Source organism: Cupressus sempervirens, chromosome 6, assembly GCF_028749045.1.
Source record: "Cupressus sempervirens isolate cs-2001-9-10 chromosome 6, ASM2874904v1, whole genome shotgun sequence".
NCBI lineage: Eukaryota > Viridiplantae > Streptophyta > Pinopsida > Cupressales > Cupressaceae > Cupressus > Cupressus sempervirens.
Genome location: NC_143123.1, coordinates 546,713,144 through 546,739,608, shown reverse-complemented (window position 1 = coordinate 546,739,608; position 26,465 = coordinate 546,713,144). Strand labels below are relative to the sequence as shown.

At 33.6% G+C, this 26,465-nt stretch overlaps 1 protein-coding gene across 1 annotated transcript; it reads right to left on the bottom strand.

Annotated features, from left to right (window-relative positions):
* Positions 1-15,478: 15,478 nt before the first annotated feature.
* Positions 15,479-16,668, bottom strand: LOC149553421 (uncharacterized). Its single transcript, XM_089788873.1, has 2 exons — positions 16,333-16,668; positions 15,479-16,222 (listed from the first exon to the last, which is right to left on the bottom strand). Exons 1-2 carry the CDS (start codon positions 16,565-16,567, stop codon positions 15,618-15,620), a joined length of 840 nt encoding a protein of 279 aa, XP_089644999.1. The 5' UTR covers positions 16,568-16,668; the 3' UTR covers positions 15,479-15,617.
* Between the last annotated feature and the right edge of the window lie 9,797 nt (positions 16,669-26,465).

Genomic DNA, 26,465 nt, shown 5'->3' with positions numbered 1-26,465 from the left:
GTCTAGTATTATTATGATCTAGTGATTACAACCTAATTACAATTTGTAATCCCTTATAGCTCAATACTATTCCAAGAACCAATTTTTGCATCACACCTTATGAAAATCCCTAACCCTAACCCTTTTTATACAAACTTTCTATCACTTACAAAATTAGGGCTAGAATAATAGAAAAATAGTAGCCAACACCTTTTACAATAGAAGGTCATTTTTGGCTTCAATGCACTGCCCTAGGACCCCATAGGGGCACTGCCCCTTGACTCCATCTTGGGGGCGATACCACCAAACCCGCATAGAAATAATATGGGGAGAAAATTGTGTTGAATAAATCTCTGAGTCTGATTAGGCTCCACCTCACAATAGAAATGAGGTCAAGCCACAAAGTCTTCAAGAGCTCCAAGAGTACCTATAGAAAAACATGTAGTATAACACTAATGCAAAGAAGGTTGATTCCATATGAGGAGAGAGATCTCCACTTTAAAGAAGTATGGACGATGAAGATCATGAGGCAAGAAGATATAATCAAGGGTGGAGGGTTGCATTTTGCACGATCCATGTGTAAGATCATTTCCACTAGTAAGAGAGATTGATTTTTTCATCTCCGTGTGAGACAAAAAGTATTTTCTTTCATACAAAGATAACCAAGCCCTTAGTTTCATAAATAGTCAAGAGAAACTAAGTCATAGACATATGAAATGGGTGGAGATATTACAAGCTTTTACTTTTTTAGAAAGCATAAAAAAGAAGTAGCAAATAAAGTTGTTAATGCTTTAAGTAGAAGAACTTTGGCTATATCACAAATTCAGTTAGAAACAACAAGAGTTTCAAATTTGAAAAATATGTATGTTAATGAGGCAAATTTCAAAGAGATTTACCAAGCATGTACTAATCTGGATGATAGGTACAATCATGAATATGCATATTTTCTGATTCAAGAAGGGTTACTATTCAAAGGAGGACAAGTTTGCATACCAAAATGCTCAATGAGAGATAACATCATAGAAGAGAAATATAGTGCAGCATTATCTAGTCATGATAAGAGCTAAGATTTGCTTCGTAGATATTACTTTCAGCCAAATTTTTAGAAAGATGTGAGAAAATTTGTGGAAGAATGCACCATTTGTCAGAAAAGCAAAGGAAAAAGTACTAATTTTGGATTATATCAATCCCTGCTCATTCCTTCAAGACCATGGCCAAGTATCAATATGGATTTTGTTATGGGATTACCAAAAAATCAGAGGGGGTATGATCATGTTTTTGTTGTTGTAGACAATGTTATTAAAATGGCACATTTCCTACCATGAAAATCTACTAAAGATGCTTCATACATAGCATATCTCTTCTTCAAAGAGATAGTTTGAACTCATAGATTACCATTGAATATCATATCAGATAGAGATGGCAAATTTTTAGGTCATTTTTGGAGGACACTTTGGAAGAAACTATTGACAACATACTGACATAAGTATGAAAATGTGTTTCAATCACTATTTTGTCACTAATGTCGAACCTGCTACTTATCGGTAAGACAAGTGCCTAGTTGATTTGAGTATTATGATTTGTTTGATTGATGAGCAGGTTTTCAATCAAATGAGATAACAAAAGCACCTAGAGGAAAGGTTGAGTTATGGTAATAAAAAGGAGTACAGAGATTAGTTAAGATAGTGATATTATAGTGCATTGATTATCTACTTAAGGTTGCAAAGGTCAGATACATTGACTAAGTTTGGAACAACAAGTAAGAAGAATTGAGTCTGCCAAGCTTGACCAAGTGGATAGTAGGTGCTGAGAAAATTTAGTGCAAGTTGAGTAGAAAACCAGTTGGAGCCGAGCACCAGCAAACTTTAGTGTTGGTTAAGTTATCTAGTGGATGATGAGTGGAAGAATAGTTTTGAAGTTGAGTAATAGCATATTGATGCCGAGTATTCATGGTAAATCAAAGATTTGACAAATCTGAGATTACTATTTTGTTTTCTTGGATTTTTTGAAGCATATGGAAGATAACCATGATGAGTTGCTGCAAAATTCATGGTCAACCCTTTTGAGGCGAATTCAAAGAGGATTGAAGAAGAAGTTTCTATAAGGGACTCAAATGAAAAGATGGGTAGATTCATTGAATCCTACCTAATCCTACCTAACCTTAAAATGGATGATAGAGAATGAATGGAAAAAAATTTAATTGACTATTTATAGAGATGGTTGGTTAGAAGCAAGGTTGGTCATGCTTGAGAACCTAAGTTAGACAAGAGGTTCAAAGTATTGCTTCACTCAGTGATCCAAAAGAAGAGACTACTATTGAAAAGAAAAGCAAGAATGCTTAAGAGTATGAATGCTTAAAGGGTGAAAAAGATATCACAGCTGAAGTGTGTGAAAGACACGCAGAATTGAGGATTGAAATGAAGATCTAAAATTTGTAAAGTGAGTTGTAATTTCTTATTAGATCAAGCCTTACTATTATGTTCTAATCATTGTACCATTCTAGGGTAAATCCTTTGGATTAAGGTTGACCTAACAATCATTTGCAAAGCCCTTAACTAGGTGACATTCCAAGTGAATTTTCTAAAGTCCTCTAACAAGGCCCACTCCTAAAAGGGTGATTGAAATCCTCTAACCAGGTTACATTTAACAATGTGTATTATAATCTTTAATAGGGTTGGCCTTTCATAGGGCATCACTTCAGAAGAGTGAGAATGAGCATCATGTTACTAATGGTTTTTTTCCAAATTGGGTTTCCACATAAAATTCTAGTGTCAAATGTGTTATTGAATCTGTTATGTTTCATGTTTACATTTTTGCAAAGTTGTTTGACCTAGGACAATAATCTATAAGTTTAAGTGATTGTATGAACTAATGGATGCATGAATAAATATGTTTTATGGATATGGGTTCACTAAGATGTGAAAGATTTTATTTTTACATCGAGACCTTGGATAACTGATTCAACCTTGCTCTCAATTATTCTAAAGAATTCCAACAATTGGTATCAGAGCCATCTGCTTAAGGGGACAAGTTTGAAGGTGCTAGAAGGAAAATATGAAGATGTTAAAAAGAGAGGTACCCAAGCTTAACAAGGACAATGTTCCTACATGGAAAAGTCTGATGAAGCTACACTTAGGGGGTCTTGGAGACCATGCACAATCTGCCATCATTATTGAGCATGTTGATCCTGTTGGAGCCCTAACTATTGAAGATTTGAAAAGGAAGAAACAACATAATCTGATAATGTTGGAGATTTCCTTTGCCCTAAGTTATTCTAAGTTGAATGAAATCAAGGGTTGTGATAGTGAAAAGAAGATGTGGGATGCTCTTTACACCATTTATGGAGGAGACACAAATGTTTTAAGAGCCAAACCTTAATGTCTTAGAGGTAAGTTCAATGATATAAGGATGCAAGAAGGTGAGAATGTTTCTCAATATTCTTCTAGAATAAAATATGTTCTTAATGTTGTAAGAAGAGCTATTGGTAAGATAGATGATGGTATTTTATTAAGCGAAGTTTTGAGAACACTACTGCCCATATATACTATTAGAGTTTCTATAATAGAAGTACTAAGATGTATACCAAGTTCTAATCTAACTCTTAAAGGTTGGGTAGTTAGGCTCACTGCTTTTGAGCTATCTAATTTTGACAGCTTCAAATCTAACAATGTTGAATCTACTTTCAAAGCAAAGCTATCATTGAAGAAACCTAATGAGAAGAAGAAGAAGGTAAAATATGTTTCCAGTGATAGTGATACAGATGAGGAGGATGTAGAATAGTTTGAAGCACTAACAGTAAGGAGATTTCATAGAGGCAAAGGAAAATTCAAAGGTAAGTTACCTATCATGTGTTTTAATTGCAATGATGTTGGCCATATTGCTGCTAGATGTCAGAAAAGAAGAACAATAGAAGTTGTGACAAATACAAAAGTAAAAGAGATGAGGACAACAAAGATTACAAAGATAAAGGCAAGAAGTCTTGCTACGTTGCAGAAGATGAAACCAAAGATGGATCTATCGATCATGATGATGAAGTGGTATATGATGCAATGAAGTATGACTCCAATGAGGATGATGAAACTACTCTAGTGCCTTGTGTGAACAAGAACGATATATGGATCATTGATAGTGGCGGTTCACATCACATGACTGGAGATAAAAGTAAGTTCATTACCTTCAATTATTATGATGGAAATAGTGTAAGGCTTGGTAATGATGCACACTATTTGATAAAAGGAAAAGGTTCTATGAAACTCATATAAAATATTTGATGTGACAATGCTTATTATGTTGGAGAACTTAACTATAATTTGTTGAGTGTGTCACAACTAAATAGTTCAAGTTGCAAGATTGAGTTTGAGAACAAGATAGCTAAGATATATGATACTGATGGAAAACTAATTGGAAAAGGTGATCAAACTAGAGGTAATCTATTCTACCTTGATATGGATGATGCTTCTTGTCTAGTTGTAGAATTTGATGATGAGTGGTTATGGCACAAGCGGTCATGTCATGTTAATTTTGATAACTTAGTTAGTATCAATAACTTGAGAAGAGTCAGAGGTTTGCCTAAGTTGAAGAAACCTAACAATATAATTTACAAACAATGTTAGTTAGGAAAAATGACAGAATCTACTTTTGAAAGTAAGACTCACACCTCTAAAGGAACTTTGGAGATTGTTCATACTGACTTGTGTGGACCAATTGATGTGCAAAGCTACAAAGTACATTATGTTATTTGTTGATGATTATTCTAGGATGATGGTAGTTATGTTTTTGAAAAAAAAAATTGATGCTTTCCAAGTGTTTAAGTGGTACTTAGTAAGAGTTGAAAAGGAAATAGGTAAAAGCCTGACATGTTTTAGATCTAACAGAGGAGGAGAATTTACATCAAATGAGTTTGAGATGTTTTGCAATGATAGAGGAATCAAAAGATAGACATTTGCACCTAAGAACCCTCCATAAAATGGAATTTTTGAAAGGAGGAATAGATCTATAATGGGTTGTGCTAGGACACTCATGATGGAGGAGAATGTTTCTTTGAAATACCAGAGAGAGAGTGTAAGTACAGTTGTCTATACATTTAACCGTGTGCAAGTCAAGAAAGGTTCTCATTCAACACCTTTTGAAATATGGTATGGATACTCACCTAATGTAAAACATTTTAAGGTATTTGGAAGCAAGTGCTATATTCTCAAAGATTTCAAAATTGGTAAATTAGATGCAAAAAGTGAAGAAGTATATTCCTTGGCTATTCCACAAGAAGTAAAGCTTATAAGTGTTTAAATACTAACATTAACAAAGTTGTGGAGAGTGCAAATGTGAAATTTGCTGAATATATAGAGTTACATGAGGCTAAACCTATGAAGGAACTAGAGGAATACAAATCTTTTGTATACTTTTATAAGGGTATGGGGTATGTGTAGGATCATGGTGTGCCAAAAAGTGGCGATCTAAAAAATTTGTAGTTCTAAAATATTTCAAACCATTTCAAAATCTATTCCAAATTTTTTTCCACTCACCCCGCTACTAAATGAAAACAATTAATATATTTATAAGGTCTACTATATCTTTTGATACCACACCTATATCATCAACTTTAAAAACATCCTTAAAATGTGCTTTTGGATTATTTTTATGTAACTTTTACTTCAAACATGTAATTGACAACTTTTTTTCCACCAAAATTTGATGAAATGAAAAGGGTTTCTTAAGAATGTTCTTATATTTCCATAAATATAAGGTTTGTCAAATTATGAGTTTAGTAAGTAATTATTACTTATTTTCTAATGGAGTTACGTATAAAGTGTTGACTAACACACTACTTGAAAAACAACTATAACTTTCAAATGGTACAACATTTTTTAAATCCAAAAGATGCATCACATTCTATGTTTCTTCTACTATAAGGGAAAAAAATAAAAAATTGAATTTTGTAGAGTTTTGAATTAGTCAAGGTGGTTAGACACGAGAGTTTTTTTATTCCAAAAATACTAAAGTCAAAAATTAATTATTAATTATTTATTTAGAATAAAAATACCCAAAAATATGTGTCAAATCCAGGCATGAGTCTACTACTTTTATCTAGAATATTATTAAATAATATTATCATTTGATTTTGATTAAGGTGGTCAGACATATGTCTACTTATTTTTGTTTTGAAATTTTTGTAATATTGCATTAAAATTAAAAAAATTGACCAATCAATTTTTTTTTTTTTGAGATAAGTCCTAGTAATTTATAAACTATATTCAATTTGCTAGAGATTCTATTCTCTCAAATTTTTGATATAAAGTTAATAGCAATAGAAAATTGCAAGTCAAGTTGACATAACCCTAATTTTCTGATTTTTTATTGCCACTTAAGAGCATAGTTTGGTTGACCATGATCCTACACATACCCTATGCCTGTCGATGAAGATTTTGTAAATCAAGTTGCAAATCAACACCAAGTTTCAATGACTGTCGAGTCACATACAATGAATGTCAAGTTGCATTCAGGAATCAAGTTATAGTCAGCTGCCAAGTTGTAGAATGAAGCTAAGGTACATTATGATTTAGAGATTAGTGTATATGAAATAGATGATGAGTTGCCTAATAGAGAAGTATGTAGTGATTTAGAAGTTGACATACCTAATGAGGAAAATAGATCAGAACCAAGATTGTCAAAATATGTCAAAAGACATCATCCTGTTGCAAAAATTATTGGAGATATAGATGTAATACCAATGACAAGAAACAAGTAGAGAAATGTTACATGTTTTCTTATCATGTATGAACCTAAAATAGTGAAAGATGCCTTAGAAGATGTGAATTGGAGTAAATCCATGAAAGAAGAGATTGAATAGATTGAGAAAAATTAGACATTGACTCTAGTTCCTAGACCAGAAGTTAAAAATGTGATTGGCACCAAATGGGTGTACATAAACAAGTTAGATGAAAATGGTGAAGTCACAACGAACAAGGAAAGATTAGTTTGCAAAGGGTATGTACAAGAAGAAGGGATAGACTATGGAGAAACTTTTGCCCCTATTGCAAGATTGGAAGGAGTAAGAACTCTGGTTGCTTACTCTATATACAAAGGTTTCAAAGTTTATCAAATGGATGTTAAATATATATTTCTGAATGGCATATTAGAAGAAAAGGTATATATAAAATAGCCAGAAGGATTTGTTGATGCTAACAACAAAAATATGTTATGTAGATTGCACAAAGCTTTATATGGTTTGACGAAAGCACCAAGAGCATGGTATGAAAGGCTTCACAATTATCTTGTGAAGATTGGATTTGAGAGGACTAATGATAACAACAATCTATACTTGAAGAAAGAAAAAAGAAAAGGTATTTTACTATTTGAATTTTTTGTTGATGATATCATATTTGGAGGTCAAGATACCTTTACAAATGAAATGAAGAAAGAATTTGAGATGTTGATGTTTGGAAAGATCAAGTTCTTTGTAGGTTTGCAAGTACATAAGATGAAATATGGTATAAACATCACTCAATCTAAGTATGTAAAGGAGATACTCAAAATTTTTGGATTGGACTATTCCAAGCTAGTAAGCACACCTATGGTGATAGGACACAAGTCATCAAAGAATGATCAAGTGAGGTGAATCAAACATTATATAGATCTATGATTGGCAAATTGCAAAATGTAGTACATAGTAGACTTGATATTGTATTATCCATTGGGATAGTTATAGGATTCTCTACTAATCCTAGGGAAAATCATTTGATGGTTGATAAGAGAATAATGAGATATGTGAAAGGAACAGAAGACTATGGTCTATACTACAAGAAAAATGAGAAGTTTGAGTTGAGAGCCTACACTGATGTTGATTGGGTTGGAAATATTGATGACACAAAGAGCACTGGTGGAGGAGCATTTTTCTTAGGAAAAAGGTTGGTTATATGGACTAGCAAGAAACAAAATTGCATATCTCAATCTAGTACTGAAGCTGAATATGTTATTACTGTAGTAAATTGTACAAACATTGTATGGATCAAACAACTACTCAAAGGTATGAAGGAGGAAATCACTAAACCTATGATACTTTAAATTGATAATACAAGTGCTATAAATATATCAAAGAACCATGTAATGCATACAAAGACTAAGCACATTGCAATCAAGTATCATTACTTGAGAGAGTTAATTCAAGACAAAGAGGTAAAGATGGAATATGTGAATACAAAAGATAAAATAGCTGATATCTTCACAAAAGCGTTACCTAAGGATGCTCATGAGTATCTAAGAGGTAAACTAGTGGTGATACCCCTATCCAAGGCTATTTAAGAAACATTAGTAGTGCCTTGCATCAACTGAGATGATTGACATATGTTACACATTGATGCAATGGATCTTACTGTAGGAGTTGCCTAAAGTAATCAAAGAGAGCTGAAACATTTGATCAGTCACAAGCTATGTGATAGAGGGAGAAATTGAAAATGTTCATATCTGCATATTAAGATGACAAATCTTTGGCATTGTTGTCAAAGAGGGAGAAATAGTGAGAGATAGTCTTGTGTACCTGAGATAGTGCACTTAGAGAAAAATAATATAGAGGGAGAAATGACTAGAAGACATACATCTACTTAGTAAGAGTGATGTAGTTCTTAGGGAGATATTAGAAAGAGGAAGTGATCAAGAGGGGGTCATAAGGATGATTTGATTGTCTATTGATCAAAACATAGTTTTGTAGACTACATAGAAGGTGAAAGTTGTTGATAGAGGGATAGATTTCAATACAATGAATCATTTTCTTATTGGTATTGTTGTTGGTACTAGTTTTCCATCAATGCTAAAGAGGGAGATTGTTGAAAACAGATTGACATAAGTATTAGAATGTGTTTCAATCATTTTTTTGCCACTAATGTCAAACCTGCTACTTGTTTGTAAGACAACTGCCTAGTTGATTTTAGTATTATTATTTGTTTGATTGATGAGGAGGTTTTTGATCAAATGAGATAACAAAAGCACATAGAAAAAAGGTCGAGATATGAAAATAAAAAGGAGTACAAAGATTAGTTAAGATAGTGATATTATAGTGCATTGATTATCTACTTAAGGATGCAAAGGTTGGATACATTGACTAAGTCTAGAAGAACAAGTAAGAATAATTGTGTCTATCAAGCTTGATCAAGTGGATAGTAGGTGTCAAGAAAAGTTATTGCAAGCCAAGAAGAAAATCAATTGAAGTCAAGCATCAATAAAATTTAGTGTTGGCCGAGTTATCTAGTGGAAGAATAGTTTGGAAGCCAAGTGACAACATATTAATGTGGAGTGCCAGTATTCATGTTAAATTGAAGATTTGATGAATCTGAGATGACTATTTTGTTTTCTTGAATTTTGTAAAGCGTGTGGAAGATAACTATGATGAGCTGGTGGGACAGAATTCATGGTAAACCATTTTGAGGCAAATTCAATGAGGATCAAAGAAGTTTCTAGAAGGGACTCAAATGAAAAGATGGTTAGATTCATTGAATCCTACCTAACCCTAAAGTAGATGACAGAGAATGAATAGAAAAAGATCTTAATTTTCTACTTATAGAGATGGTTGGTCAGAAGCATGGTCATGTTTGAGAACCTAAGTTAGACAAGAAGTTGAAAGTATTACTTCATTCAGTGACTGAACATAAGAGACTACTATTTGCAAGAAAAGAAAGAAGGTTTAAGAGTATGAATGCTTGAAGGATGAACAAGCTATCAGAGTTGAAGTGTGTGAAAGCAAGTCGAGTGGAGGGTTGAAACAGAGATCTATAATCTACAAAGTGAGTTACAATTTGTTATTAGATCAAGCCTTACTACTACTTTCTAATCATTGTACCAGTCTAGGGTAAATCATTTGGATTAAGGTTGACCTAATATTCATTCACAAATCCTTCAACCAAGTAATATTATAATTGAATTTTCTAAAGTCCTCTAACAAAGCTCACCACTAATAGGGTGATTGAAATCCTCTAACCAGGACACATTTAATAGTGTGTATTGTAACCTTTAACACGGTTAGCCTTTCATAGGGCATCACTTCAGAAGAGTGAGAATGAGTAGCATGTTACTGGTGGTTTTTCCCAATTTGGGTTTCCACATAAAATTCTAGTGTCAAATATGGTATCGAATCTATTATGTTTTATATTTACATTTCTATAAAGTTGTTTTGACCTAGGAGAGTAATCTGCAACTTTAAGTGATTGTATGATCTACTGGATGCATGCATGAATATGTTTTGTGGATATGGGTTCACTAAATTGTTTTAAAGAATTCCAATAGAAACTCAGCACAAACTTATCTTTCTCATTTGCATACCATCGTAAAACCAATGTTCAAACAGAAGTTGTCAATAGATCTTTGGGAAACTTGTTAAGATTCCTTACAAAACAACATGGAGAGAAATGGGATTCTATACTTTCTCAAGTTGAATTATTATACAATGAAATAGTGAATACAAGTATAGGAAAATCCCCATTTTAGATTGTGTATGGTACACACCCAAAGGAATTCTTGAGCTTAGAGAACTTCCAAACACTTTTCCTAGTAGTTCACATGGTGAATAATTTTTTGAAGCTATTAAAGAGGTCCAAGATCAAGTCAAGTTGCACCTACAAAATTCAAATAAAAAATACAAAGAATTTGTTGATAAGAAAAGAAGAGAAGTGCAGTTCAGTGTTAGTGATTTAGTGTGGGCATATTTGAAGAAAGAAAGATTACCTCAAACTAAGCATACTAAATTATTACCTAAGAAGGTTGGTCCTTGTCAAATCTTAGAAAAGTATGAACACAATGCATACAAGATTTAGTTAACTCTATAAATTAGCATTTCACCCTTATTTAATGTTTGTGATCTCACACCATACAAAGGATCAGAAACACAACCAACACACAAAGATTTAGTAATAGGATATTTGCAACAAATACCCAAACTAGCACCACCTCAACTGGAGAAGATACTAGATACAAGAATAAAGAAGACTCGAAGAAGACAATACACTTAGTATTTAGTCAAATGGAAGAAGAAACCTACAACAGAAGCTATTTAGATGGATGAGAAACAAATCAACAAGCATGGTTTATCACTACAACACCTCATCTCAAGTGGACTTGAGATTCATTCTATAAGGGAGTATGTTGCAGGAGTAGACCAAATAGATTATGCTATAGGAACTAACATGGTGAAATATGCTATATGAAAAAACAAGGATGAAACAATACTTCAAAATTGTGCAACAAGAAGACATAACAAGAAGATGATACAAGAAGTGGAAAAGCTATTAAGGAAGTTGATGTCATGTTCTAAGTGTGTTTTAAATTTTGTTGTTTGTAATAAAGCCCTACGATGTGGTGGCATAAATGGAATATTGATTCTATAAAATCTCAAATTATAGCCACTTAGGACAAAGTTAGCTTTCATTTTTGTTTAAGTCAATTTTCTTTTTGTGTGTGTTTTGAAATAATTAATCCAACTAGGAAATCAATGGCTACATGAAATTTCAAACAGATGGAAAAAGTTGGCAGTAGATTCTGGTGCCTAACTGATCCTTCATAATTTTGAAAATGGTTTTTGATTTCTTGTTTTTGTTGACATTTCATCTTCCCAATAGAATAGATGGGAAAGTATTGAAAAAGGTAGATTGTGCAACTAAATGAGGATCGAATATGGCATAATAGAATTGAAAGAGTTTTTTAAGTTTTTCCTATTTCCTGGATCTTTGATTGTAATGTGAGTTTTTCCTTATTTTCTTTCCAATATTGAAACACTAAAATCTTGAAAGTATGTCAAGGGTCTAGTTGTAGAATAATGAACTATTCGATTAGGTTGAATTAGAAGTTTTATGTTTGAAATTATTGCATGAAATTCTATTTTTCTGAGTTTGTGAATGTAAATATTTGTTGTTTTGAGGGTCATGACAGTCGATGGGAGTTTTAAAGATTCTCTGAGATCTATTTTTTGGAATTGTGGAGGAGTTATGTATCATATTATTTTGTTTCTATTTGTTTTTACCATTTCAGTTCTTTCTATCTGTGCCTGCTCAGAAGGAAGCTCTTGAATACGATGAATATCTTCATGTATTCATTGAAGTATTGGAATCATGTACTTGATATGTGATATTGATAAGGATTGGTTTGAATAATGAACTTGCAGATTTGGTTACTGATAGAGAATTTCATGTTCGATGATTTTTCTGTTATCATGTTCTAAACAACACGCATGTCGAAAAGTGGTATACACTAGAAAGCTAATTAATATTGGTTGATGGGTTTGTAATAATTGGTTTGGTTTCTAGTTTTATATTCAAAGTTGTTTAATGTTGCCCATGCATTTCAATTTAGAAGAATCTGGTTGGTTTAAGTTAAGTCAATGGAAGAGATTCAATGTTGCTACATGAGGTCGAAGAAGTTCCTAGCACATGTCAATCTATTAGTTGGTACTAAGAGAATCAATTGGATATCAATATGAGTTTAGAGGAATAATTGATCTTGAAGGTGTATGAACACCTTGATGCAAACTTAGTTGAGTGATTCATTTCCTCCTAAATTTTCCAAGGTGAGGTTCTCAATCAAAATGTTGTCCATAAATTTATTAAAAAGATATGGTCAAAAAGATGAGAAGATATGTGAGATTATGGTGGTAATTTTAAAGATACCCACTTGATCATTTGTAAACCTGGTGACGATTTAGTTAAGAAATCATGTTGGAAGAAGAAAAATGTATAAAGGGAAAACAATGGAGGGAAAATGTGGTTGCAATCCTTTGGATCATTTTTCAATCACTCTTACCAATACAAAACCCATATGGGATTTGATGTACAAAATAACCTACTCAAGTTTTAAAAAACAAAATCTACATTTTCAAGTTCTACAAAACTCGCTTGGGTTTTGAAAAGCAAAAAGTACATTATCAAATTCTTTATAACCTATATGGGCTATGAAGACATAAAAACACATACTTCTAGATTAATCATAAATTAAATATACATATGCATTCTTGTATATAATATGTGTCTATGCATGAATATATGCATATCTATAGTTTAATACACACACGCACGTGCGTGCGCACACACACACACACACGCATGACTCTTCTCATTTCCTCTCTCTCTCTCTCTCTCTCTCTCTCTCTCTCTCTCACACACACACACACACACACACACACACACACACACACACACACACACACACACACACACAAACACACACACACACACACACACACAAACACACACACACACACACACACACACACACACACCTTCCTTCCCACATCAATATCTTTGTTGGAACTTGAGTTATGTATACAATATTTGTTCCTATATACTAGGCAGATGCAGTGACTGGATACCTATGCATTTCGGTGAGATGGATCATTACCATATGTGCATTTTTTTCATTTCTATTTTTGAAGACAACCTTCCATGTCCATTGATTAGTTCTTTAGCTCTCTCTCTCTCTCTCTCTCTCTCTCTCTCTCTCTCACACACACACACACACACACATACACAATCATTCTCAATGTTATGTGACAAGGTCCTTAATATTCAGTAGATGGAAAATGATGAAAAATGTTAAAAACAAGTTATGAAGTGTCTTCTAAGTTGCATGATATAGCTTTTAGTGCTATGAATGTGGTGCACAGTGAAAGGAATTTCATTTATAAAAAATCAAAGAATCTCTACAAAACTATACCAACAAAAAGAAGAAACTAAAAAAGTATAAGAGAAAAAAATTATAATGTTTTGAAGATGAAAAGGTTTATGTCCACATGAAGATTGGGAGAATTGAAAGGAGTAAGAATATGAAGTCGTGTGTTCCACCTTTAAGAAGATTTATTAGGGTACAAAGTGTATAGCCCCTCTAGTTTTCATTATATTTTGACATTATCTAATACTACTGTTCTTAGAGTTATGGAGGCCCTTTCATCTAGAGAAAGCATGACTTGGATAAAAGGTAGTAGATGAAAAATGGCAAGACTTTGAAAATAATAGAACATAATAAATCTAGTGAGGTTAAATTAAAGAAAAAAGAAAATTGTTCCCAGAGGATGTTCAAAAGAAAGTACGATTCAAATAGAAAGATTGAAAAACACAAGCTAAAGTTAATGCAAGAAATTATTTTCGTATTGAAGAAATGATCTCATGATGAGTTGGTATGATCAACCTTAAATTGTACTTTGATTTGTCTTTATAAAATATTTTTATGTGAACATAGAGATCTATAAGGGAAAATCAAAGTATATCTAAAAATAAACCTTAGAATATAAAATAAAATAATAATAAATAATAAATTTCCAATAAATCGTAACTTTTAATGTAAATAAACACCAAACTAAAATTTCCATAGAATAGATTCATTCCTTCAATAATTTGGTTTAAAAAGAGTTGGTTGTTGCGTTAGAAAAACTATGTTATATTATATTTATATTTATATTTTTTAAATAATACGTATTAGGTTTCCTTTTTCCCTTCTAGCCGCCCTACACTTAAATGAATTGGTCCTTTTCTTAAATTACAAGGAAATAAAGTTGGCTGTCCTTTTCATTTGTGAGTTGGAATTTCTTTTTTCCTTTTTCGAGTTGTGGTTTGGAAGTTGTTTAATGGGACACAATTTCAAATTATTGGACCGTCTTTTTATGCTTAGTTTCGTGGAAGGCAAATGTTGACGACTTTATCATCCCTTCGTAGGAAAGTGAAATCCGAGAATAATTAGCAGGAAAAGCTCCAAATTGTTTGCCGGCAGCCAAATAGCGGTTTTGTAAAACAAGAACAGGTATAATTAAGGTTTTAATCCCGTCAAGGCAAAGTTCAACCGGTAAAAGTTTTTGAGTAAGGTCTTTGGTTCGAATCCCGTGAAAGCAAAGTTCAATTGTTTCCAAGTTTTTAGTAGGTCTCGGTTCGAATCCTGTGAAGAGAAAGCTCAATTGTTTCAAATATGTTCCTTGAAAGAACATCTTCAGGACTATACACGACTCCGGCGTAAAAGCATAATCTGCATCCATCAACAAACAACAATGTAAATGTTAATCAAAATGCAGAAGGAAAAATGTCTAAAATATTGCTATTCTGAATGATCCATTGACGAAAGCATACCTGATTTCCCACAATTGTTCACAATAATTGACGAAGATATACTTGGTTTCTCACAATCATACGGTCACTAAGAATGATTCCGCCGTTTTCATATCGAAGATTCCAAAATACGAGAAATCCGTTTCCCCTGCCGTTAACAATCACCGGAAAGTTTGATCAAGCAACGGCAACTCGCATAATGTAAGGTTAGACACGGCCCTACGCAGTTTCGAAAGAATAAATGAACGGAAACTGAAAATATATACAGTTTCCAAAGGAAATAAATGTGGCTCTACGGAAAAATATAGTTACGACTGCACAGGATTCTCTGTCATGAAGTCGGAAAGTTATTGCAGACGAACTATTTGAAAAAAATTCATAGTCTCTCTTTATCTACGAAAGAATTTGAAGATGTATAGGAAACTGCGCTCATAGGACTGCAAATGTGTCTTTGAATTTTTTTTCAGTTAAAAAAAATTCATTTTAAGTAGTGTAAAATTTGCCGCTCGGAAAAGTTTATACATATTCTCCTATGTAGAATACAAGAAGGAATTCTGAAAAAAGATGAATCCGCTAGTGCTGGACAAGGAACTGCAAGCTTTCAAAGGTTCTACTGCTCTTCTCATGCGCTACTGTTGTTTGGCTACGCTGCTGTGGAATCTTTGCCGCTTTCTTTGAGAATGGAAGCTGCGTCGGATGAATCCGAGGAGAAGCATAAATATTATTGTAGTAATGATTACTTCGCCTGCAAACAAGCTGTGCAGCCCAGGACGACTGGTCTACGAAGGCTGTAGAAACGGCTCTCCCGGCAGAGTTCTGCTGAGACGCCATGGCGGAGATTTGAGTTGCATACCTGAAATCTGAAGGAACCACAGGCGGTCTCGGAGGACGGCCGCCTTTGGAAAATATTTGCGCAGGGGGCTGCCCGCGCGGCTTCAGGGGACTGCCCTGAGGGATCATTTGCGGGCAGGAAGGAATCGCGGCGACCGGCGGTGGATTTACCGGGAACAAGAACGCCCGGACTTTGAACGATCGCCTCAGTCCGTCGTATTCCTCCAACAAATTGTCCAAATCCTCATCGGACTTAATGGACACCAAAGCGTCAAGATCCTGCGTAGGCAGCTGGCACTTGAGCGCCGCGCTGGAGCCTAACAGCTCTTCGATCTTAGCCATGAGATCTGCATTAATCACAAAAACCCAGAACGGATCAACAAAAGATCTCAAAGCAAATACTCTTCAAAATAGCAAGCACAATGAAAGAGCAGATCAAATCAAATAACTATCGAACCTGCAAAAGTGACGTTTCTGTTGACAGCCATAACCCTCGTCTCTCCGCCGACGTAACGGAGGATTCCATCGCCGGGACGAGGAAGAATTCTGCCTCCATAGCTGTAAAGAAACTTCACGCGGTTCGATCCGCTGCTATCGTCGGACTTAGGCGACGATTGGTCGTCAGATTTCACCGACGACTGATCGTCGGATTCTTCCGCAACAGTAGCCAGATCCTCCATTTTCATATTCATACGAACTTGTGAGAGACCAAAGATAAAGGGATTCAAACCGAAAGGCGGAAGAGGGAGGAGAAGAAAGAAGAGGAAGAAGGGAGAAAGTTGTGCTTGGAGGTAAGCCATGGTTAGAAGCCCCCCCTCTGTATTTATAGCATTCTAGCGTGTAAAATTGGATGAATTACTGTTCGCCCAGGACAAAAAAGCTTACAGTTAACTGGACACACCGCGAACAAACTCCCCAACTGAAATGAACTATTCACCAGTAAAACGCACTCTACTGCGAGTTCTAGCCCTTTTTTAATCATGCCACGTGTACCATTTGCCGCTATACGCGCGTCCGGGTGGCATTTTGGAATATTCGCTGGGATATCCGGTCACCTACTTAGCCCATTATTTTATTTTAATTAGGAAGCGGGAAATCTGGAAACCTCCGTCTTACCAAAAGAAGAGCACGTGGCGGTGGCCGATGTGGCCGCCACTTTGTGTTCTTGTGGAACAAGTTTGTGCCGGCTACTTGTGTACCAATTGGGACCCACATTTCAGTCCAATAATGTTGTCTCGCTTTAATAGATAAGCTCCAACGGTGAAAACACGATAAATCTACCGTGACGCGTTTTTGGAATGTCTTGTAATAAGCTTTGTGTTCACGAAAAGCATAGAATGTTTTGTTTTAGCCGTTTCTTTGGCTGCTTACTATTTTCGATGGGTTTAGAAAAAATTATATACTTTTATTTAAATTAATTATAGTTAGAAGTTGGATTAATAATGGTTGAATGAGGTTGATTATTATTTCTAGTGGATATAAAATAATTGTACGAGTATCTTTAAATCAATTAAATTAATATCAATTAGCTATAAATATGTTGTGGAGGATCTTAAAAATAAATAAATTAGAAATTGAATTAATTGTATGTTATTTAAATTAATTATAGCAAAGTTGGACTAATGAAGATTGCATGAGTTGCTAAGTACTTTTTATAGATATTTAAAAAATAAAGTTTGTTGAAAATTTTGAAATTAAAAATAAATGTAACTTTATTTAGATTAATTATAATTTGAAATTGGATTAATATGGGTTGAATTAGGAAGGATTTGGTCCTCTTTTATTCTAATTTTACCCGTCTAAAGTCTAAATTGGATGATGGACGTTGTATATTTTTTTTAATGTTTATTCATTAAAGTTGTTTTGGCTTTAGTTCTATTTAGAGACTTAATCATGTCTTATATCACACAACTTGTGTGACACATTTTCCTCTTATAAAAGGTTTTATCAATTTCAATGCACAAATGTCCTAAATAACCTTGTGTTGTGATTAGAGTATAGTTGTACTATTGCAATCTAATTTTTAATTTTAGATATTGGATGTACAAGGAGGTGATTATTGATACATGTGGAACATTTTAGTGATTTTTTAGTTATCACCTTTTTTTCTTTTCTTTTTTTAATATAATAAATTGAGGGATTGGAAAGCAAGAACATAGATGTAGAGTGGGCTATTAGATCCTTTCCTCCATTGGTTACTCTTTGTGATGGTAAAGTATTTTGAAGTAAAATTTTAAATATATATAATAATAATAATAATAATAATAATAGTTAGCTAATATTTTATTATATTTGAAAATTTGTTTATGTGTTGTAACATTCATTAATTTGAACACTTTTAATATTGAGTTTCGAAAAGTTCCAACACTTTATCTTAGGGATTTACAGGATGTAATCACATATGATGCATTAGGTAGTCAAAGTAGTAGAAAATTACTTATTGGAATTCGAAAGTATTGGGCCACCACAAACATCTAATCAATCAAGCCACTATCTACTATAGTAGTTGAAGCATTCATTAAAGCGATTCCATTGTACATTTGAAGTTTTTGTTATGTTGATTAAACCCATTTAATTTTAACCTAATTTGTTGTTAATTAAAATTATGAATGTTTAAACAATTCACTTTATCATGGTGCAAAATTGAAAGACAACTTTCTAGAAGGTTTAAGACTAATGTATTTGTCAATTTCCTCATATCTAGCATCTTGTCTTATGATATTATTACAAATAACATGGTAGGGTGGTTGTGTTTCCCGATGACATGTTTTCATAAGTTAATCCATTTAATAACTAATAGTGCTCTTTAAACCATTGGTTGCACCAAATAAACATATCTTCTTTATGTATTATATTACTTGATAATTAGATGTATGTATAAATAAATAAATAATATACTATACATTTAGACATTCTTTGCAACAAGTTAATTGTGAAGGGCATTAGACTCCTCCTATGGTTGGAGTTTTAAAAATCAACATCAATGGTTATGCTCAAGTAAATCCAGAACCCACAAGCAATGGTGGAGTTAGATGAAGCAGTTCTAGTGATATCCAATTTCTTTCTCTATGCATAAGAGCTCCCATACTAATAATTTAATGGAGACCCTTACTATCTTGTTTATTGTGAATCAATGTTGCGTGCATGGATGACACAAGATTATCTATAGGAGTGATTCTTATGTGGTTGTGAATTTGCTAGCTAGACAAGAGCTTACATGTGTTAGTCGGGACTTGCCTTTGTAATTAATTAGGTTCTCCAATTAAGAAACTCTCTTGATTATGGTGTTTTTACACATATCCCTCAAGAATGGAATAATCTTGTTGAGTGTTTGGCCAAATAGGCTTCAAAGGACATGCATCATTGGAGTACAGTCGATAAGCCAATTGCTCGTTGATTTATCTCATGTTTTTAATCAACTTATTGATCATAACACGGTTCAGTAGAGCTTATAATTTCTCTCTTAGTATTATTTTATCTTCTCATTTAATAACATTTTACCCTTGTTTTAATTTTGAAATTATATCTATATCAATTTTCCCAAAATATTTTCATAACTCAAAATGAATTTTTGAAAACTTTTTGATAGAGGTTTAGATCTGGGAGCTATCCAACATAACCTCTTTGCCTAAGAGTCAAGGACTAAGTAAAAATTCACTCGTTCAGAATTATTCAACTTGAAAAATAGACTAAAATCCCATTGACTCAAGAAAAATTAAAACATTCAAAAAAGAAAAGGTCATATATGACTAGAGAGGTCAATCCCATGGTTCAAAGAATTCATATATTCTTGGAATCCGGCCTTACTTCCAAAATGCATAAATACATTCATTTGAATCTGCCTTTGGAACATCCAATCCGGTGCCAGCAATGCATAGTTCGAAAGGTATAATATACAATAATTGAGATCACATACTTATGGTGGAGATGGATTGCTTAGAGATATGGACCTCCATCATTTGCCACTTGTTCCAACGGTACTGATGGGGATTTTAATAATAATAATTATTTATTATAAGTGAAGAGGAAGGGTGACACACCTACAAACCTTATCTTGCCCTACTTTTCGCCAATGCTTTCAAATATTTTGACACTCTCGTTTGTGGAAGAAACAAAAGCTTCCAAAAAAAAATGTAATTTTCAATAGAAATTGTCATTTTTCTTCCTAATGTCCCATTAAAGATAATACAAAGCTAAAATAGGTTTGGAGGTTGGATGTTGGCTACCTAACTGTTCACAAATCAATGTTGTAGGCTTCTATTGCTGAAATAACGTTCTTTTAACTCTATCGATATGTATAACAGACACCTTGCATGAAGTCAAGTCGATCATTCATACTTACAATAAGCTTCTTAGTAACTCTAATGATACACATACTCTAGTAAATTGCTTTTCCTTTTCCCAAATGCCTCCACTTGGGGATGTTAAGTGTAACTTCATATCAATTGTAACTTTGTAGTTATTAGTTCCTCTCTTATATTGGTTCTAGTAGATTTTATTTGTTGACTTTTCATTTATGGGTCATTTTCAAGTAATTTTACAAACAATTGTTTGTAGATAATGTTTCTATGCGTAAAAAAATTTCAAGATTTTTATTCATTTTTCTCTAAAAGCATTTACCTATCACACTATTTATCTATTCAAGTGAAGAGTTGCAGGTTTATATTTTTACTATTTAAAAAAAAAAAAAAATTGAAGGCAAATCGAAATATTTATTCGCAAGAAATGTGATAACGAGAATGGGCAGTCATATAGGTAGCCAACTCACTCAAAACAATAATAGAAGCATTCAAGGGACCACAAGTTCTCAAACAAATTCATCGTTTAAAGTGGCTAAATAGGACATTGATTTTCACATTGATCTTATGCCAGGAGCATAACCAATCTAAAAAGCTCCCTACATAATGACCACTTGGGAATCGAGTGAATTAAGGCTTCAACTAGAGGAACTTTTGGAAAAGGAGTTCATTAGACCGAGTGTGTCACCTTGGGGAGCACCCATAATTTTTGTTAAGAAGGATGGATCCTTAAGATTATGCATTGATTATAGAAAATTTTATAAAGTCGTCATTAAGAATCGATATTCTCTACCTAGGCTCGATGATTTGTTTGATCAGATAAAAGGGGCAAAAATATTTCCAAAGATAGACTTAAAATCAGGGTATTGTCAACTAAGAATTTATGAAGCAGATATCCACCAAACAACTTTTTGCACCTGATATGGCCATGATGAGTTTATAGTTGTACACTTTGGGTTGACAAATGCACCCTCAATATTTATGAGTTTAATGACTGGAGTCTTCAGAACTGACATAGACAAATTTGTTATAGTATTTTTGATGATATAATGGGGTAACAACACAAATCTATGTCACCTTTTAGGATACTAAAATCTATTTTGATCAAATCTCATTTCTCTATCAAAACTCATTTTGTTCAAAAACTAAAAATACCCTTTTATAGATCTCAAATTTAATATCATTATTATATAAATTTCATAATGTTTTGATTAATAATAATATCTTATAATTTCAAAATATTATAAGTCGATATTTTAACATTTCATAAGATGCTCCCTCAAAAAAGGAAAAAAAATAGTAAATCGTATCAAAAAAATAGAATTTTATATTTATCTCTAAAGGAGAGACCCCTCCTCAAGATATGTTTTTTTTTTCAAAAAGGTGTAGATTTGATCTAGGGAAGTTTAAACAGGAGAAAAAACTATTGGATTTTGATAAGGTCAACCTTGGGTACTTAAAATATACATGGCATCTATAAGATATTTTCAAAACAAAACAAAAAGAGATGATTTTCATATACTTGTTTGATGGGAGATACACCCTGTATTTTTTACAGTTCAAAAAGGGAATTCAATTTTTTTTTAAATGAATAAATTCTTACTCAAAAAATTATAAAAATTATAGGCATAAAATTCATCCAATTCTACACATTTCATCAGTTTACATTATCTTCAAATTCTAAACATAAATATCATATTTTATGTCATTAAAGTTGAATAATTGTTTTTTAATATCCTTTTTCTTTATAAAAGGTGACATGGGTTTTTACTTTTACCCACTAGTATATTCTAAAATCATTGAAGATCATGATCAACATTTGAGACAAGTTCTTCAGTGTCTTAGAGAAAATCAACTATATGTCAATCTAGAGAAGTGTGAATTTTTCCAAATAGTAGTTAAATACTTGGGGCATATGATCTTGAGAGAAGGGATCTCAGTAGATCCCTCAAAAATACAAGGAATGGTAGATTAGCTGACTCCTATTAACATCTCAGAAGTAAGAAGTTTTATGCAACTGGTCGGGTATTATTAAAGGTTTGTAATGGGGTAATCTAAAATGGCTCACCCAATCACATATCTCCAAACAAAAGGGAAGCAATTTATTTGGTCAGAAAAATGTGAAGCAACATTTCAATGCCTTAAAAATTGACTAGTGCTCCAATTCTTGTAGTGCCTGACCCAACTTGGAATTAAATATTATGTATTGATGCATCTTTAGAAGGGATAGGAGAAGTTCTCATGCAGGAAGGAAGGGTGATTTCTTATGAATCAAGAAAACAAAAGGACCATGAACTCAACTACCCCACCCATGACTTAAAATTTATAGTAATGGTACATTCCCTAGTCAGATGGAGATATTTTCTTCTTGGTCATAAATTCAAGCTACATACATTTCACATAAGCCTTCAATATATATTCACTCAACCAAATCTTAATGCAAGGCAATGTAGATGGATGGGATTTATGTGCGAATATGACTTTGATGTAAAGTACATTTAGGGAAAATAAAACATTGCGGTAGACACACTTAGTAGGCATATGCATGAAGTCTCCACCCTCAGTCTAAATGTGGATATAGATAGTCAGATACTACAAGGACTATCTATCGATAGAGGGTATTAGGAACTAAAGATGACAATGGATTCAAGGTCAAACCTAGGAGGGAGGTTCTTTGGGTATCACTTAGAACAAGATGGTTTTTTAAGATACCAGGGTAGAATATATGTTCTTGAAGAACTTAGAGATATCATTTTAGTAGAGGAACATAAGGCACCATACTCAGCTCACCCAAGAGTTAAGAAGATGCACACAGACTTGAGATAAATCTACTTCTAGGAGGGACTCAAGAGAGATATAGCAGACTTTGTGGCTAGGTGTTTAGAATGCAAGAGGGTGAAGGTTGAACACCAACATCCAACATAAGTCTTATAGCTAGATTCTATCCATGGATGGAAGTGGGATATAATATTTATGGAATTCATAGTTGGACTATCCCTGACACCTTGTAGGCATGATGTTATCATGGTAATTATGGATAGACTCGCAAAGGTAGAACACTTTATTCCCATTCAGTCTTCTTATAAACCTAACTCAATAGTGAGAGTATTTTTGAAGCAGGTGGTTAGACTTGATGGGGTACCTAAAAATATCAATTCAGATAGGGAACCTATCTTTAGTTTAGAATTATGGACATCCCTCCAAAAAGCCTTAGACACACAATTAAATTCTATTTCATCCTTTCATCTAGAGTCAGATGGGTAGACGGAAAGGGTAAACCAATTTTTGGAAGATATTTTGTGGATGTGTGTTATGGACCAACAAATCCATTGGGAATATTAACTTATATCTTGTAGAGTTTTCTTACAACATTGGTACCTTAGATCTATACATATGGCACCCTTCCAAGCATTATATGGTCAACCTTGTTGAATTCCCTTGAGTTGGGATTATTGGGAGGATAGAGTAAATTTGGTGCCATAAATGCTTCCCAATATGGAAAGACAAGCACAAAGGGTCAACGAATATTTGGTTACTACACATGACCAAAATAAGAAGTACATGGATTTTCATAGAACCAATAAGAATTTTTTAGTAGGGAGCAAGGTCTTTCTAAGGGTAAGGCCATGGAAGATTTTGATCATATATGGGAAGGGATCTAAATTAGCACCACGATTTGTTGGGCCATTTGAGATCTTAGAGAGGGTTGGACTAGTTTCCTGCAGACTTGCCTTTCCACCTAGCCTCGCTCGCATACACAATATTTTTCATATCTTTTCTTAGAGAATATATTTTTGATATTTTTAATGTTTTGGATTGAAATTCTTTACAAGTCACAAATGGGCATATGGCTATGGAGCCAATGCACATACTTCAGTAGAGAGCCTTGCACCTCAAGGGTCATACGATGGAACAATTTAGGGTCCAATGGGACCCCAATCATGTCACATCCACCACTTGGGAGGATGTTGATAAATACATGATATCCTATCCATATTTATTTGTTGGCTTTCAAGAGAAAGCCTACTCCTAGGGGAGGAGGATATAGTGCCCACCCTAGTGACATGATTTATTATGTACTAGACATATATGCCATGTTGATATTGGAGATATGATGTTGAGATGATTAAGATGATTTTCTTATAGCATCTAACCCTACTAACCCATCTAGTATTGCAAGTTATGTATAAATGTGTGTGTGTGTGTGCGCGCACGCACACGTGCATGTGTGTGTGTGTGTGTGTGTGTGTGTGTGTGTGTGTGTGTGTGTGTGTGTGCATGTTTGTTGGTGATGTAGGCATGTGCAAAAAAAGGTACAAGAGATTCTATGATATTTCTTGATTCAGGGATAAAACCATGGTCCATAGGCACCCAAAACCTAGAGGTCCTTATAGGAGTCAGTCACCTTAGTTGGGACTTTAGGGAAATTATATATTTGAGTCATTAATTTTTAATGCTTTACTTTGGCTTTCATCTAATTGTTATTGTATCTATTTGCACAATTACCTGAGTATATATAGGTGCTCACATATATGCTCTAGTAAAAGTGTATGTTTTCTTTGTTGTATTTAATAAGGATTGACAACCCTTGAAAATTATAAATTACAACTAGATCCCTTGACTAATAAAATTAAGTAATAAAAAGGTGTCTAGAGATTTAAATCTTGAAATAAACAAAATCATGAAGTGGCAAAAGAACCTTTGAGATTTGAACCCTTAGCCTAGGGAGTAGGGACACACCTCTTAAACCAACTCACCACCCATGTTTTTGAGAATCATCTTCCTAAAATACTTTGATAAGTGACAAGCCTAGGAATCCCATTAACAAATTACTTTTAAAAAATGAGAATTATTAAATCAAACCTTAATGAGTCTATGTAATGAGTGCAACCATCCATAAACTAAATGTCTCCCTACAAATAAGGAACTTCTTGACAAAAGAAAACATAGAAAAGATTATTGGCAAAAACTATAGTCAAATTAAAATATTGAAGACTAACACCTATACAAAACTAGAGAATACCCAGACTAAGCTTGGGAAGGAAACAAACACCAAGACCTAGTTAGAGGGAGGAAGCTTTCATCTTTCACAACTCAAACCCAAGTTCATACCAGCACATGAAAACAAGTAGGGCTTAATATCCCAATTTATTTAACATGTTGTAACTTAGGATAAGAAAAATAAAATTAATGTGCTACGTTAGATAGTGCAATTATATAGATATTCATGTCTCTGCTTGTTGTGTCTGAATTGAATGTGTTTGTATTTCTTTGGTTATCTATGATGGAGTCTTGAGTATGGGAGTCATGTCACAATAATGCTAAGAGTTGAATCCCTTGATTAGAAATGGATACCAGGGTTTTAGTTTGGGATCTCAACCCAAATGGTACTGGAAATAGGAAAACCCTCCTCCACCTTATCAAGTCTTGGAATTCAATTCATAGCCTTCTTTATATATATATATATATATATATATATATATATATATAGGAATAAATGCATAGGAAGGCTACACATATGAACAACTCTACAATTTACTCCTTATGTCCAATCGGTTCCAATGCATCACTCTGTCATATTGAATGCACAATTAAATTAAACATATGCACAATTCTTCTTGACAAATGCACAATTATATTGAACAAATGAGCATCAACATTCAAGAAATGTGCACCAATATTGAACAAAAGTGTGTCAACATTGAAGAAATGCATGTTAGCATTGAACAAATGAGCATCAACATTGAAAAAATGTGCGGTTATAAGAAACAAATGTGCAGTTTTACTATTTTCTTAGTTTGCAGTTCACTGAGTAATATCCTATAGTCAGTTTTTCTATTGGTTGATTCTAATTGGCCTTGTTTCTATTATGTGACTTCTTTGAGATGCCTCGACTTTTGTAACTCTATGTGGCTTGTTTATTGGGTCTAGAGTAGGGTAGAAAACCCTAGGTGAGTGGCTCACCATTGGTGTTGTGACCCAAAAGTGGTTGCTAAAGGATCCTTTGACTAGAGACCAATGCCCTACGTAAGTTGGCTCTATACATGAGTTGGATAACAAGTGATAACATAATAAAAACCTATGGAATGGGTTGGTATTTCATGCATTAATCAAGATAAGTAAAGTGGTATTGATAGAGTACTTAGGGAAGGGATGTGTGCAAACTTTAGGTCCCTAACTTAGGAGGTTGATCCTAGCATACTAGGTTGTGCCCATTACCCCATTGGAGTACTTAGGGAAAGACATTCTATGTGGTAGGATGGCCTCAAGTGAGAGGTTAATGCCAACACTT

Bases quoted from the DNA above. Each gene is read 5' to 3' on its own strand.
- LOC149553421 (XM_089788873.1), bottom strand. From the start codon at position 16,567: ATGAATATGAAAATGGAGGATCTGGCTACTGTTGCGGAAGAATCCGAC. The intron at 16,223-16,332 runs GTTCGATAGTTA...TGATTAATGCAG, and splicing joins CAGAAACGTCACTTTTGCAG to ATCTCATGGCTAAGATCGAA.